Here is a 15680-nt window from a genome sequence, read left to right on the forward strand (position 1 = left end):
AGCTGTGATAATATTTTTGAACCCGGGATCTTCAACGCTGCGAGTGTTGAAACCGTGATTAGCTCAGTGGCCATTATGGAGATGTTGAACAAAGAACAACTTGATATTAGTTGTATTCTCTGGTATCAAATGTAAGTACTTTAACATTTATGGTATTAATGTTTCAGATTATTTTACCATGATAATATATATTGTGTTTTCAGAATGCTACATTCACTCATGCTTGTATCAAGAATGGATAACAAATGTGGTTTTATAAACCCACAATGTATCACGTCTACGAGATGTGAATACGATGATAGGGGTGAAACAGATCATGTCATCAATGATCTTGTTGATATGATGAATTTTCATGAGGAAAAACAATTTTTTCTTGCACCATATTGGGAAAGGTATGATATTCTAAATGTCTTTACTGTTATGATATTTTTAATCAAAAGTTGTTTATGTTTAATTTGTTTAATCTTTATTAGGAGACATTGGATGTTGATAGTGATTTGTCCTCATCAATATAAAAGCTACATTTTGGATTCTGCAAGACAGACAAAGACATTGAAAGACTACACAATAGTTGAACATGTGAATAAGTAAGAAATTTATTATTTTAGTATTCGAAATGATATATCTTTTTATAAATTTTAACAAATCATTGTTGTTTATTTTTGTTTTAGGGCTGTTACAAGGTTTAAAAAAACAAAAACCAACAAATCACGTTTGTGTCCAATGACTTGGATTTTCCCCAAGGTAATTAATCTTACTAATATATATATATATATATATATATATATATATATATATATATATATATATATATCCGAAAAGAAAACTCTCATACGTATATAATTGTTTTAGTGTAATCAACAATTGTCCGATTGGGAGTGTGGTTACTACGTTATGAACTGGATGCATGAGTTTGTACTTTTTCGACAACATGGATTTCCGAAAGTAAGTATATTGTTAGATATATTTTTTTTCATTTTTGTTTATTGTAATAAAGGCTCACCTTTGTTAAATAACAAATTTTTTATCTTAATTTGTTTGTAGAACATTTGGAAGGACAAAAAACCATTTTCTAGTGAGGAATTGGAGGAACGTGTTAAAACATGGATGAGAACTTTTGGTGATAAAGTGAAGCCTTTTTGTAAGGTACACAAGTTGTATTTCATGTTGTATTTGCTCATATTTTTTATGTTCTGGAGAAGTTTTCACCCTTGCATTGCTATAGATGAAGTTGTTAATGGCCAAGGTCTTATTATTTGAGTTTTCTTCATTAAAAGTTATTTGAGATTTTGAATCGTAAGTTTTCTTGTTAATTTTTGTAGGCATACAATGAATCAACCACAAAGGGGAAAGAGAGGTTAGAGGTGACAAAGGGGAAAGAGAGGTTAGAGATGTGACATTAACAAAGTTTTTTCTGTTTAATGAACTAAGTTCATTGTAATTTTTTTTCTATTTCTGAAAATGAAAACATGATCACTGATGTCCCACTTCTTATGGTTGGAATGGAATCATATAGTAGGTTTGTATTTTGTAGAGATTGATCCATGTGTTCCAGAGCATCCATGGACTGTAATTGACTGTTTGGAGTGGAATTGGAATGGAATTGGTGTATTAGATGTGAGACATCAAGTACGGTTGTTTATTGGTGTATTAGATGTGTATATATGGCGTATTAGATGATTGTATGCATGCGATGGTTGTAAACTAGATAGGATAATATAATACGGTCAAATAGCCGTACTCTATTATGCATGTAATCTAATACACCCCTCTACTAATACGCCCTCTATGTACGTATTATATTCACAATTTCAACCGTACTCTATTAACCTTTTTCTAATAGTGACATCTCGAAATAGACATCTTTCATAAAATAAATGTCCCTACCAGACCAATTTTAAAAAAATCTAGGTAGATTTCAAGGTATTATCCTCTTAGTGGTACATGTTACAACATATATGCATGCCATTATATATGCATATTCAAACTAAATCCATATGGATCAACATGTCACATATATATTAAAATAATGGTGTGCCTTTGACGCATCTTCTTTCATTGCCCAATCTTCATTATATAAGTATTGTGAGTAGTCTTTACCACTCCTTTTACATAACTAATTAAAAAACACAGATAAAAACTCCTAATGCATCAATGAATACTATATCCTTGTATATTTCTTCACATACCAATCGAGATTACATGGCCCTTCTAACACGTACATATTCCCCTTTGTTTTCATTTGCTTACAAGCAAATTAAAGAAACTACATAAATAAGAATTTAATCCACTTTTAACACATGTTTAATAGTTGGCTAACCTAAGGCCACAAATTCTATACATGTCTAATAGTTGGCTAACCTAAGGCCACAAATTCTAGTCAACCCTTATTCTTCCTTCCAATCAACACTTAAACATGTCTTTTTCACTTAAACTCTAGTCTGATACAAATTTGTAACACCATTGTTTTTTGATTTTTAATAATATATATATATATATATATATATATATATATATATATATATATATATATATATATATATATATATATATATATATATATATATATATATATATATATATATATAGAACCAAGTAATGCTTAAACCCTCAACCAATTGGTTAAGTAGAACCTTACCAGTAGTCTTATAATGTTATCTTACATTCCTTTTGGTGTGTATATATATATTGTATTCACTATGGTACTATATTATGTGAAGTTGAAGGGGCGGGGAAACAATATCATTTCAGTTCTTTTGAACCACCTTAATTAACCTTAATTAGTAGTGAATGATCATAGTTGTATAGTTGATTTTATATTTTATTCTAGAAATTCCATAGCCATTAAATGTAATCTTACTTAATATTGAAAAAGGTTTATCTTTCGGTTTCTCTTTTATGACATTTAGTCATTCATCCTAAATAAATAGAGCAATCATATCAAAATATAAATTAATTAGTGTCTAATCCAAAATTTTAGTTCGTTTATGTTTAACACACACACACACACACACACATATATATATATATATATATATATATATATATATATATATATATATATATATATATATATATATATATGTTATATGATTGCCATTTTTTATGTGTATCTAAACTAAATCCAAGGAGATCAGCATCTTACACATACATCTAAATAATTACTTCTTAAAATAATGAAGTGCCTTTGACGCTTCTTCTTTCATTGCCTCATCTTCATTATATATATATATATATATATATATATATATATATATATATATATATATATATATATATATATATATATATATATATATATATATATATATATATGTGTATTCTTGACCATTCCTTTTACATAACTAACTAAAAAATATAGATAAGACCTCTTAAGAGATAGATCACTCTAATATCCTTCTATATTTCTTATCATACTAATCAATATTATATGTACCTTCTATCATGAAGGGTCAAATATTTCATGTATATACCTTTTTTTTCATTTCCTCACAAGGAAATTTAAAAATCTATATAAGAATTTCTACCTCTTTAAGACATGTCTAATAGTTGGCTAACCTATGGCTACAAATTCTAGTCATCCACTATTATACCATCCATAATATTGTTTTGATATCAGGAATCTACCCTTAGACATGTCTATCTCAGTTAATCTCCGATTTTTATACAAATTTGTAACACACTTGTTTTTAGATTTTTATTAATAATATTTATTTTTGTACCAAGCAAGACTTAAGCCTTCAAACAATTGGGTAAGGGGCACCTTACCAATAAACAATTTGATTTAAGTACTAATAAATTTATTTGTTTATCTGATTTTTTTAAGGAATAACTAAATGCAATAAAGAGAAACTAGATATAAAAACTCTCCAATATAAAGTAAGATTAGATTCAATAGTAATGTAATTTTAGTAGAAAATATAAAATAAGAAACTATATGATTATGATCATCCACTACTGATTAAAGTGGTGCAAAAGGACTAAAATAATATCCCCCCCCCCCTTCAAGTTCAAATAATATGGTACCATTATGAGTACAATGTTTAGTACATATATGTATTACTTTGTATACTACATATTCATGTCATAATTGTTGGATTAGTGTCTAAGGCTGTAACTATATTTGGTAAGTACTTGACCCGGTTATGCATGGGCCTTTTGGGTTGCCTTCACCATAGCAACTTGACAGGATGATTTGTTAAGAGAGAAGAGATATTATTGTTTATATATTATGAGAATAATATATTAAAGGAATAATATTGTTATTTGATTAATATAAGTCATATATTAATTAAGAATTAATTTGGTGACTTAAAGAGGTTAATTGAATAAAGGGGCATAAACTGTCAAATGTGTGATAGTTGTGTTTTGGGCTATGTATCTTTATGGATAAGAGGGTGGACGAAATTTAGTGTTTGGGAACCTTAAATTCGTCCAAGCCTAGTATCTAGGAGGATCTTGGATTGCTTAGGGCCTAAGTTATTCAATTAGGGTTAAAGGTGAAACCCTAGTATCCCATAGTATAAATAGACCCCTAGGGTGAGGGAAATCGGCACTCATGCAAGGCAAGAAACCCTATGGCCGATTTCTCACCCTCCTCCCTCTCTCTCAAATCATCTTCTTGCTAGTTGGTGTTTATAAGCCATTAGAAGAGTGACAATTGTGACTCTAAGCTCCAAGAAGAAGAAGTATCAAGCAAGTAATCCAAGGTATTGTTCTAGATCCAATTTCGTATGATTATAATCACTTGTTTACATTAGATCTAGTATCGTAAGTCTTGGATTCAATGCATGTTCAATTAGAGAAACCTAGATCCAAGCAATTAGGGTTTGCATGTGCACATAGGAAAATTCTTGTTGCTCAAACCCATCAATAATAACATGCATTACATGATGCATGTGAGGAAGTATGTCAATAACTTGACAATAATTGACGTAAGTAGATGCAATGCTGAACTTTTTACTTTCTCTAGCACAACAAGTATCCATTTTAGGTATGTTTCATGCGTATTTACTACATTTAATGTTTTAGTTTTGGAAAGATGTAATAACGTATATCATCCCCTATATGATTAAAATAAAGTAGTGAAAATCCACCTAAATATGTCGTGGTATCATTTTTGTTTTTTTAATAATCCAAGGTATCATTGATATATATATATATATATATATATATATATATATATATATATATATATATATATATATATATATATATATATATATATATATATATATATATATATATATATATATACACACTTTCATCCATCTTCAAACGAGTCCAGATAAATATATTTAACTCATTCTAGAAATTAAGGTTAGATTCATAAGTTTGTTTTCTCGTCAATATCATTGTAAGGAAATGAAAAAAAAAACATTTTCATGAAGAAAATGTCACTCGCTTACAAATGGGCTAAATATGAGTACATGGATAATTCAGGAATTTATTCTCTTAGATGCCTTAATGGTCGCTTTTGGATAGATAGCTTTATGGCGTGATACTTTTGTTGAGGATGTGCTACTAGGATCTATCAATAGTGTGAAAGATCTAGTATGTTCAAGGATTATGTTAAAGTGATATTGTTAATTAACATCTAATACTAATGGGTCACACTAACAACAAATTGATATAATTGATTATCAATTAAAAATTATTTATTTCATATAAATATTAATTTTTATTAGCAAGTAACATTACATAATTCATATGATATGAACTAATAAGTCATGCACAACATTTTGGACTAGATGAATAATTTTGTCTTTTACCAAAAAGTTAAAGTTTATATTTTATAAACTTGGTTTATAAAATATAAAAGTTTTGTCCTCTTTTGCCTTCTTAATTTTTGAACGTATGTGTCACAACTAGAAATTTTGTGTCTTGTAATCACTATACTTAAGTAAAATGTTGAACCAAAAACTCAAGAGCTTGTGTGATGCTTCAAAAACTTCAATCAAATACATCATACAAGTACTACAAATAGTCAACAAACAATTGGAAACCCTAGAAGTTCTTGTTTAGGTCCATTTTGGACTAGGACTTCCTTATTGGACCCAAATGGACCAATAAGCTTCCAATTTGACTATCATGGGCTTAGACCCTAATTGGGCTCTAATTGGACCCACAATCATTTAGTACAACATTTTGGGCCATATTGGGCCTAAAATGAAATAAATTAAAAGTTTTGAACCATGATTAACCTAAAATAGCCCAACAAAGTGTAAAATTCATATTATATTTCTTTTAGATTAAAACTCATCCAACCTAACTTCTACATGGGCTTGAGGGCATTAAATCCCAAAATTTTCCTTTTCCTTCAAAATTCTCGGCCCAAGGCCCAAATCCAAGAAGAAATGAAGAAGAGTTGACTTAATGCATGCCACCTCACTTATATCCAACATATCTCCATGCAACATCTCATACTTCTAGGAACACATCACCTCAAAGTTCATTTCTTCTCTCCCTCTCTCACTCTCGGCCGAAACACACACACACACACACAAATCTCTCACAAACTCTCTCTAGATTACTCAAGAAACCATCCTCTCTCTCCATCTAAAATCTCGAAATTTGGCTTGTGTTTCAAGAGGATTTTACAAGATAATCATCATCCTTTGGTAAGTTTTTCCATGTCTAAGCTACAAAACTCCCCTCTCATAGAAGATCACTTATTCTAAACAAGTTTCTTTGGTGATCATACTCCTAGAAAACTCCATAAACTCGAGATCTTCATCAAGGGGAGCTAGGGCCAAAAATCACCAAGTTTCCTTCCATCCTTTCTTCAAAAACCGAAACTACACCCTAAGGTGAGCTTCATACTCCCTATTTTTCTGTTTTATAAGTTTTTTTTTTGGGGGGGGGGGGGGGGGGAATACAAGTGAAAGTGTAGATCTATATGTGTTTTGTATGTCTTGTATGATTTCTATGCTTATATGTGTGTTTTTGTGTGTTTATGATATTGGATCTAGCCATAAACTCCTAAAAATCGAGATATATTTTATGTTAAAAGGTAGTAGCATAAACTATATTATTACATACAAAGTATTCCAAGAAAAATTGCTAAGTGGCTTAATAACATCTCCTTTGGGCTAAAAACTCATTTTTTTTTGGACACAAAATGTTAAAAAAATAAAGTTAAAGGGCCAAAATGACATATTACGAATTCTGATGGATGAGAAGAGTCAAAAGAGTTTCAATGAAGTATTTTCTGGAAATATACTCCTTTGGAGGGTTAAAAATAAAAATTTCAAGCTTAATGGGCTAAAAAATGACATTTTTGACCCAATAGGACCCAATATGCGAAATTTTCTGTTTTGAAGGGCCAAAACTGTATTTTTCTGCAAAACAGTGGACTACTAGTGTCCCAAGTCCTTTTCTAAGGTTAAAAATGCTTTTCATAATTAAAAAGGACCAAAGTTACAAAAGTTTTCCAATTTGGGCCAAAAGTGTAAAATTGCAAAAAAGGAAGGTTTCAACCGAGAAAACTGTATTTTCAGGGACTAAAACTGTTTTCAACTAAAAATGTGCTGAAAAATATCAATTCCAATAAGTTTTGATGTTAAAAGGTCAAGAAAAATAGTTTAAGGACTAAACCGGAAATTTATTTATGCAAAGGGTTGAAAAAGTGAATTTACAAAATAAAGAGGGGCTGAAAACAGAAAAATTTCCATGCTAATTCGACACATCCGTTGTGATCAAATATTGGCACTACGACTACCGACGAATTACAATACACATCAACACCAAAAATCGTTACCTAACGAATTGATTCGGTCTCGAATCAATAACAAACACGAAACTACTAACACGACTACAACTCGATTCGTGCACGAAAACATTTGGGAATTCAATACACACGTGAGAGTGCACAGACGTCGACGCACCATCTTTGGGCCCCAAAGTGTAAAATCTTGTTTGTTGGGCCTGGCTAGCCCAATGGCTTGATCTTTAGGCCCGAAGACTTCAACCTTACGAGTTGTTGAGTCTTACATGACCCAACACAACGTAAAAGGACTTTCAATGGCTTTTATACTATTGGTCCCCAAGGGTCCTTTGGTATGGCTAGTAAAGTCGGTTATTCAAATGCGAATTGGGTCAAGGGCCCTTCGCACTCTTTTTTTATCCCCAACCGGCTAACGGAGTTATCGAGGTCTTCGTGCCCTCTTTCTCTTCGGATGTGGGACTACAAGAAGTCAGGGCGGTTGGATTACGTGAATAGTACGGACGACGCCTACGGGATCGTTAGTATAAGTTGTAAACTGGCTGTTTGTGTAACGCGTGTTTATAGCAATTCACCATGCGCAATAATCCGACGTCGCCTGGAATCAATGACTTCACACGTCGCGATGGTTCTACAACTACATGGAATTCAAAGTATTAGGAAAACATCGGGTTTTCCTAGGGTTTTACAATACATACAGTTTCGAAATGTACACAAGTTTAATGAACACTTTTTACAACTATAGAAACAAACAAGCATACTTATGGATCTTCACAAACTTTTTCAGAAACTCTTTTCAGAAAATATCGGATTTTCTGGTGGTTTTCAAAATAATACAAAATGTTGCTTTTCAAATACCGCTTATGAACTCACCAACATTTCATATGTTGACGTTTTTCAAAATACTTGTATTCTCAGGTAACAAGTGAACCAAAGGAAAATGTACTCAGTGATGGCTTGCCGTTTGTTTATCTATGAACCGAACAATTTATTTTTGGGTATGTAATGTTAAAACAATGTACTCAGTGTAAACTTTATCAGTTGTACTATATTAATGCATGGTGACGAATGATGTCATGTTTCATATATATTCAATGTTATGGTATTCAATTAAGTCACAACAGCCCTCGGACGTTTCCGCCGTCTGGTTCGGGGGTGTGACATGTTGGTATCAGAGCTTTGTTTATAGTGAACTAGCATATCTAGCCACACATTGATATGCAACTATAAACCAAAAAGAGGGACTAACTTAACTCTGAACAACACAAGTAAAAATACAACAATAAAACATCTTTGCTTGCATTAGGAACAAGGAACATAACGCCGAACCAAACAAAATAATGCTAGTATCTCGGTTAAATTCAGGACTGTTCTTAGTGGTACCAAGGAGTGGATGTAGCCTGATCAACTACATTCTCTCCAAAGTATAACTAACACACATCCTGATGAGATCGGGATAGCTAGGGAACCTAAAACTATACCCTTTTAGCACCAAAAAGAGAACGCATGTTTAGCTTATGCAATAGTCGTGGCACCTTAGGAATAATATTAGCATATTTACACACTCTCGCAGACAGCATGGCTGGTTTTCATCATCCCGGGGATCCCTACTTCCCTAACCAGGGAAACAACGGATGGCTAGAGGAGGAGGAGCCTGAGGAAGAGCCTGAGGAGGAACCTGAGGAAGACCCCGAAGAGGAATCTGACGGGGAACCGGAGGCAGAAGTCGAGGGCGAGCCTGCCGAATCAGAGGAAGACGAAGGAAGCCTCGAGGAGGATACTGATGATAGTGAAGGGGGTGATTTGGACGCGGAGTCCGAAGTCATCGACCCCCCTTACCCAATAAGGGTGCCTGCCTATCGTGTAGGCCTCACTGGTCCTACACCTCCCTGGGGTATTGATCTTTGGAGGTAGAGCAGACAGCATGGACAACGACCCCCGTACGGCATGTCACGCAATTTCTTTGACCTGAGAGACGGAGGACCGGCTGATCGAGCCCTTCCAGTCATGGTGAGGCGATTACGGAACACGGGCGACCTTGCCCAGGACACTGTTGATCATGTGCGCCAGTTGAGGACTAGGGTCGAGCGTGCGGAGCAGGAGACGTGTGAACTTCCTAGGTCACGTAGTTAGCCAAGATGGAATTCATGTGGATCCCTCTAAGGTCAAAGTTGTTGAAGGATGGGCAACCCCGACGACGCCCACAGAAATTCGTCAATTCTTAGGCCTAGCGGGCTACTATAGGAGATTCATTCAAAACTTCTCTAAGATCGCCAAGCCACTTACCTCGCTTACGCAAAAGGGCGTACCATTCAAATGGACAGACAAACAAGAGATTGTGTTTCGGACATTGAAGCAAGCTCTCTGTAGCGCTCCTGTACTATCTCTACCTGAAGGAACGGAAGATTTTGTAGTCTACTGTGACGCGTCAAATAAGGGCTTAGGTTGCGTTATCATGCAACGTGGAAGGGTGATAGCATACGCATCCCGCCAACTAAAGATGCACGAAGTAAATTATACGACCCATGACCTAGAATTGGGAGCCGTGGTCTTCGCTCTGAAAATTTGGAGGCACTAGCTGTATGGTACGAAGTGCACCCTCTTCACGGACCACAAGAGTCTCCAACACATCTTGAACCAGAAGGAGCTGAACATGAGACAACGAAGATGGGTTGAATTGCTAAACGACTATGAGTGTGAGATCAAGTACCACCCAGGCAAGGCCAACGTGGTAGCTGATGCATTAAGTCGGAAGGAGTACTCTAATCGCCGTGCGAAAACTCTCTCGATAACCATTCAATCTCATCTAGCCACCCAAATTGCAACAGTCCAGTCAGAGGCCATGAAGACGGAAAATAGAGCAAGCGAGGCATTACGCGGGATGGAGAAGAACCTAGAGGCAAGGGAGAATGGAGTATACTACTTCATGAACCGAATTTGGGTCCCAAAAATCGGAGGATTTAGGGAGGTTGTTATGAAGGAAGCCCACAAGACACGATACTCCATTCATCCCGGTTCGGACAAGATGTATTTGGACATTAAACAACACTATTGGTGGCCTAACATGAAGGCGGAAATTGCGACCTACGTTAGTAAGTGCCTTACGTGCGCCAAGGTAAAGGTGGAGTACCAGAAACCCTCAGGATTGTTACAGCAACCGGTAATCCCTAAGTGGAAATGGGAGGGGATTTCTATGGATTTCGTGACCAAGCTACCCAAGACGTCGGACGGACTAGACACCATATGGGTAATAGTCGACCGGCTGATGAAGTCTGCCCATTTCCTGCCTATAAAAGAATCCTACAAGATGGAAAGATTGACACGTTTGTACATTCGAGAGATCGTGAGACTCCACGGAGTACCAGTGTCTATTATCTCGGATAGGGACAGTAGATTCACCTCGCGTTTTTGGCAATCTCTCCATAAGGCACTAGGAACTCATCTCGACATGAGCACCGCCTATCATCCGCAAACGGACGGTCAAAGCGAACTCGCGCATGTGTGATAGACTTTGGGAAGTCATGGGATACCCATTTACCTTTAGTCGAATTCTCGTATAACAATAGTTATCATTCAAGCATTAAGGTCGCTCCTTTCGAAGCACTGTACGGGCGTAAGTGTAGATCACCGTTATGTTGGGCTGAAATAGGTGACACCCAGCTAGCAAAAGCACTCACGTCGAATCAGGCGCTGACGGGACCAGAAATCATTCGTGAAACCACAGAAAAGATCATTCAAATCAGAGCTCGATTGCAAGCATCGCGCGACCGACAAAAGAGCTATGCCGATAAACGGTGAAAGCCCTTAGAATTTCAAGTCGGAGATCGAGTACTGTTAAAAGTCTCTCCCTGGAAAGGAGTTATTCGTTTTGGGAAGCGGGGAAAATTGAACCCACGATACATTGGACCTTTCGAAATCGTCGCCCGAATAGGTCCGGTAGCATACAGACTGCAACAACCCGCAGAGCTAAACGGTGTACACCCCGTGTTTCATGTCTCTAATCTGAAGAAGTGCCTATCAGATGAAACCCTCGTCATTCCTTTTGACGAAATTGAAATCAACGAGAATCTCCTGTTCATTGAAGAACCAATTGAAATCATGGACAGGGAGGTGAAGCGTACTAAGCAAAGTCGCATCCCGATCGTGAAAGTACGATGGAACGCAAAGCGTGGACCAGAATTCACGTGGGAACGCGAAGACCAAATGAAGCAAAAGTACCCTCACCTATTCTAGCATACTCAAATCTAGCTTTCAAACAGAATTCCGGGACGAAATTCCCTCTAACGGGGGGATGATGTCACAACTAGAAATTTTGTGTCTTGTAATCACTATACTTAAGTAAAATGTTGAACCAAAAACTCAAGAGCTTGTGTGATGCTTCAAAAACTTCAATCAAATACATCATACAAGTACTACAAATAGTCAACAAACAATTGGAAACCCTAGAAGTTCTTGTTTAGGTCCATTTTGGACTAGGACTTCCTTATTGGACCCAAATGGACCAATAAGCTTCCAATTTGACTATCATGGGCTTAGAACCCTAATTGGGCTCTAATTGGACCCACAATCATTTATTACAACATTTTGGGCTCTAATTGGAAGACCAGTTCCTTTTTCACTTGATCCGATCCTTTGTATAACTATCCCAAGCCATCTCAGATGGTCCATTCCATTTTCACTTGTTCCATGAACCTCAAGTGCTCAATTGAGATTTAAGTACTCCAAATTCTCCAGATGCTTCATGAGAATGCTCCAAATGCTGGAATTGCTCCAAGTTGCTCCTTGTTTCTCCAAGTTGCTCCAAAACACTCCAAGTTGCTCCAAACCTCCTTTTTTAATATTCTTTCCTTTTAAACTTTATTTGTTCCTTTGTCTAGTAATTCAAATCCATCTCAAATGATACATTCCTTTGTCACTTGCCGCATGAACCTCAAGTGCTTCATTGAGATTTAAGTGCTCCAAATGCTCCATGAGAATGCTCAGATGCTTCATGAGAATGCTCCAAATGCTTGAGTCACATTTAACAACCTCTACCTTGACTTGAGCATCCTTAGAACTCCACCTCAAACAAGAACTTCCTCTCCCATCCTACCATCAAGCCCCGTATGGGCTTACCTCCTGCGAACATCAATTAAGTCCAAGTAAAGCTTGAACTTCTCTTTGGGAAACATCCTTGTCATCATGTCTTCCGGATTCTCCTTGATCTCAGAACATGATAGGTTTCTCCACCTTCAAAAGAAGACTATGAATAAGACCAAATACCAATGATCTTCTTATCTCCATATCACATTCATGGTCCAAATCTATCAATCCAACCAAGTCCATACGTCGTGCATTTGTACCACAAACCAGATAAACATCAAGCGCTCCCCTCAAGTGTCACAAGATCCACTTGACCACTTCCCAATAAGCTTTTCCCCGATTGCCTCAAACCACCAAAGAGGTACCAACATGTTTGGACTGATCACGATTGATCGACCGAAAGACTTTCTCAATGTAGTGAGAAATGTATAACCATCCTACTCTTTTATCACTCCAAATATCCATCCTTGTTATCTTCTTTTCAACTCCTAAATCGTTCATCACAAGATCATTCTCCATAAGCTTCTTCAAGCTGTCTTTCCTTGCATCAGCATCACCTAACATTTGTTCACTTGGTTGATCAAGGGACTCCTCACGTCTATGTTGATCCATGCCACCCTACTATTCCATATTTATCACAAAACTGTTTGGGGTTTCTATTTTAAACTTCACCTTCTGGATAGTAGCATGATGGGTCCCTGCAACATTTGTACCACCTCCTCTCTGGTTACACATATCAGATTCAAAGGTCATATCTCTTATAATAACGAATTTTGGATACTTTCCTTCTGCTATACACCACAGACGATGACCTTTCCCTCCAGATGAATATCCTACAAATATGCACTTCCATGCCCTCGGCTCCAGTTTAACATTTTTCACACGAGTATAAGAAAGGCATCCAAACATTCGTAAACCAGAATTCTCATAGGGTTTTGCAAACCACACCTATCGAGGAATCTTACAATCAATTGCAGTTGACGCATATATATTTTCCAAATAGCAAGTAGTGTTGACTGCTTCTGCCCAGAATTGCTCCGATAAATCAACAGATAATCACATGAACTGAGCAAGCTCCACCTGTGTTTGGTTAAATCATTATGCCACTCCGCTTTGTTGTGATGTTAGTTGTACATTGTAATGCCTCAATGTACCTTTTGTTTTCTAGAAGTTCTCAAACGAAACCTTGTAGAACTCCAACCCATTTTCTGTTCTAAGTGACTTGACATGGTTCCCAGTCCGTTTCTCAACCATCATCTTTTACTCCTTGAACTGCCCAAACACTTCATCTTGGTCCTTCCTCTTTAAAAAGTACACCCAGGTCTTCCTTGAGTGATAATCGATAAAAGTCACAAAGTATTGACATCCACCATGAGACTTCACATGAGAGGGGCCCCATAAATCTGAGTGAACACACTCAAGAATCTCCTTTCTTAACTATCGAACCGAACTGAACTTCACCCTTCTTTGTATCTCTTGAACACAGCTTCACCAGGTTTAGCTTTTCCAGTTGCATCTCCACCAAACAACCCCTTCTCATTCATATTCTCCAACTTATGATGCCAAAACTTCCTTTCATCGTCATATTGATCCAAGGATTGGGATACAGTCACCATTACCCCAACTGTACAACCATCCAGAATATAAATCCCATGAGGATTCATATTTCCCTTCATAACTACAAGAGCACCCTTGGAGACACTTAATTAGTCACCTTTTCCAGAATACTTCAATCCATCATTTGCTAAAGTGCCAATATAAATCAAATTATTTTGAAGCTCTATGATAAACCAGCAATCCAGTTTCCTGACCATACCATTGTGCATCTTGATCTGCACCATGCCACTACCCTTGATAATACTTACCCGATCATCACCCATCTTGACCGTGCTATCCCACTCATTGAAGGAGTCGAACAAGTCATGATTACATGTCATATGATATGATGCTCCAAAGTCTAAGACCTAAGCATCAGCAAAACTAGATGTACATACTGTCAAAACATCACCATCATCCCCTTCATTAGAATTTCCTTGAACCACAATAGCATTGTTGTAACATCCCAAAATTTACAACAAAACTAAACTTTTAAAAACAACCCATCTACTAAAAAAAGTGTTTACAAAACCACTGTTTCCAAAACATTATTTAAAATCAGAGTATCCCAAGATCCAATCAGTCGTGAAGCCAACGATGTGTACGGTCACGCCTTCACCTTGCCACGGTCCTTGGAAGTACCTGGAAAAAGAATATAAGCCAATGCTTAGTGAGTTCCCCCAAAGTACCACCACAAAAACATAACAAATAAGAACATGCATTGGGTCCACAACTAAAAGACTGGAGTAACCTTGAGCCCACAATATGAGTATCGCTTGCCTATCGGCCCACAACTCATATATGGCTTGCTCCTGACTCCACATCATAAGTCTGGCTTGTCCTCAGGCCCATAGCTTATGCCATGCTTACCCTGGCCCAATCAGTCATCCGATTGGAATGCCAATATAAAGTAGGTACACTCAGCCATCAGACTGGAATACCCTCAAGCCCTCAGTACGAGTCTGGCATACAAAACGGCCCTCAGATCGTATCTAGAATGCTCTCGATCCCTCAATATGAGTCTGGTATGGCAACCAGCCCTCAGCTCATATATGTAATGCTCCTAGGTTTGTAGACTACAACACAAAGTAGTGCATCCTCAACCCAACACAGTATGTCGACATATAACAGATATACATATAGTCAGTCAACAGGCAAACAGAAAGATCTATAGATCACTACAACATAGCATCATACTAAATATCAACAATCCAAGGAATGCATGGATGTATATACTTAGAGGTCAGATAGTCACCCGAACAGGTAATCATACTCTAGA

The 15680-nt window shown here is 36.5% G+C and overlaps 1 protein-coding gene across 2 annotated transcripts; it reads left to right on the forward strand.

The window, feature by feature from the left end:
- Window positions 1-23: 23 nt before the first annotated feature.
- Window positions 24-1629, forward strand: LOC128125919 (uncharacterized). Of its 2 annotated transcripts, XM_052764449.1 has the most exons (8): window positions 24-131; window positions 204-392; window positions 474-587; window positions 672-744; window positions 853-945; window positions 1045-1146; window positions 1323-1384; window positions 1535-1629. In XM_052764449.1, exons 1-8 carry the CDS (start codon window positions 76-78, stop codon window positions 1539-1541), a joined length of 696 nt encoding a protein of 231 aa, XP_052620409.1. In that variant the 5' UTR covers window positions 24-75; the 3' UTR covers window positions 1542-1629. The 2 variants fall into 2 exon arrangements, with proteins under 2 accessions (XP_052620409.1, XP_052620408.1); XM_052764448.1 differs by having other exon boundaries at window positions 1323-1629.
- The last annotated feature ends 14051 nt before the right edge of the window (window positions 1630-15680 follow it).

The sequence above is a fragment of the Lactuca sativa genome, chromosome 6, assembly GCF_002870075.4.
Source record: "Lactuca sativa cultivar Salinas chromosome 6, Lsat_Salinas_v11, whole genome shotgun sequence".
Classification (NCBI taxonomy): Eukaryota; Viridiplantae; Streptophyta; class Magnoliopsida; order Asterales; family Asteraceae; genus Lactuca; species Lactuca sativa.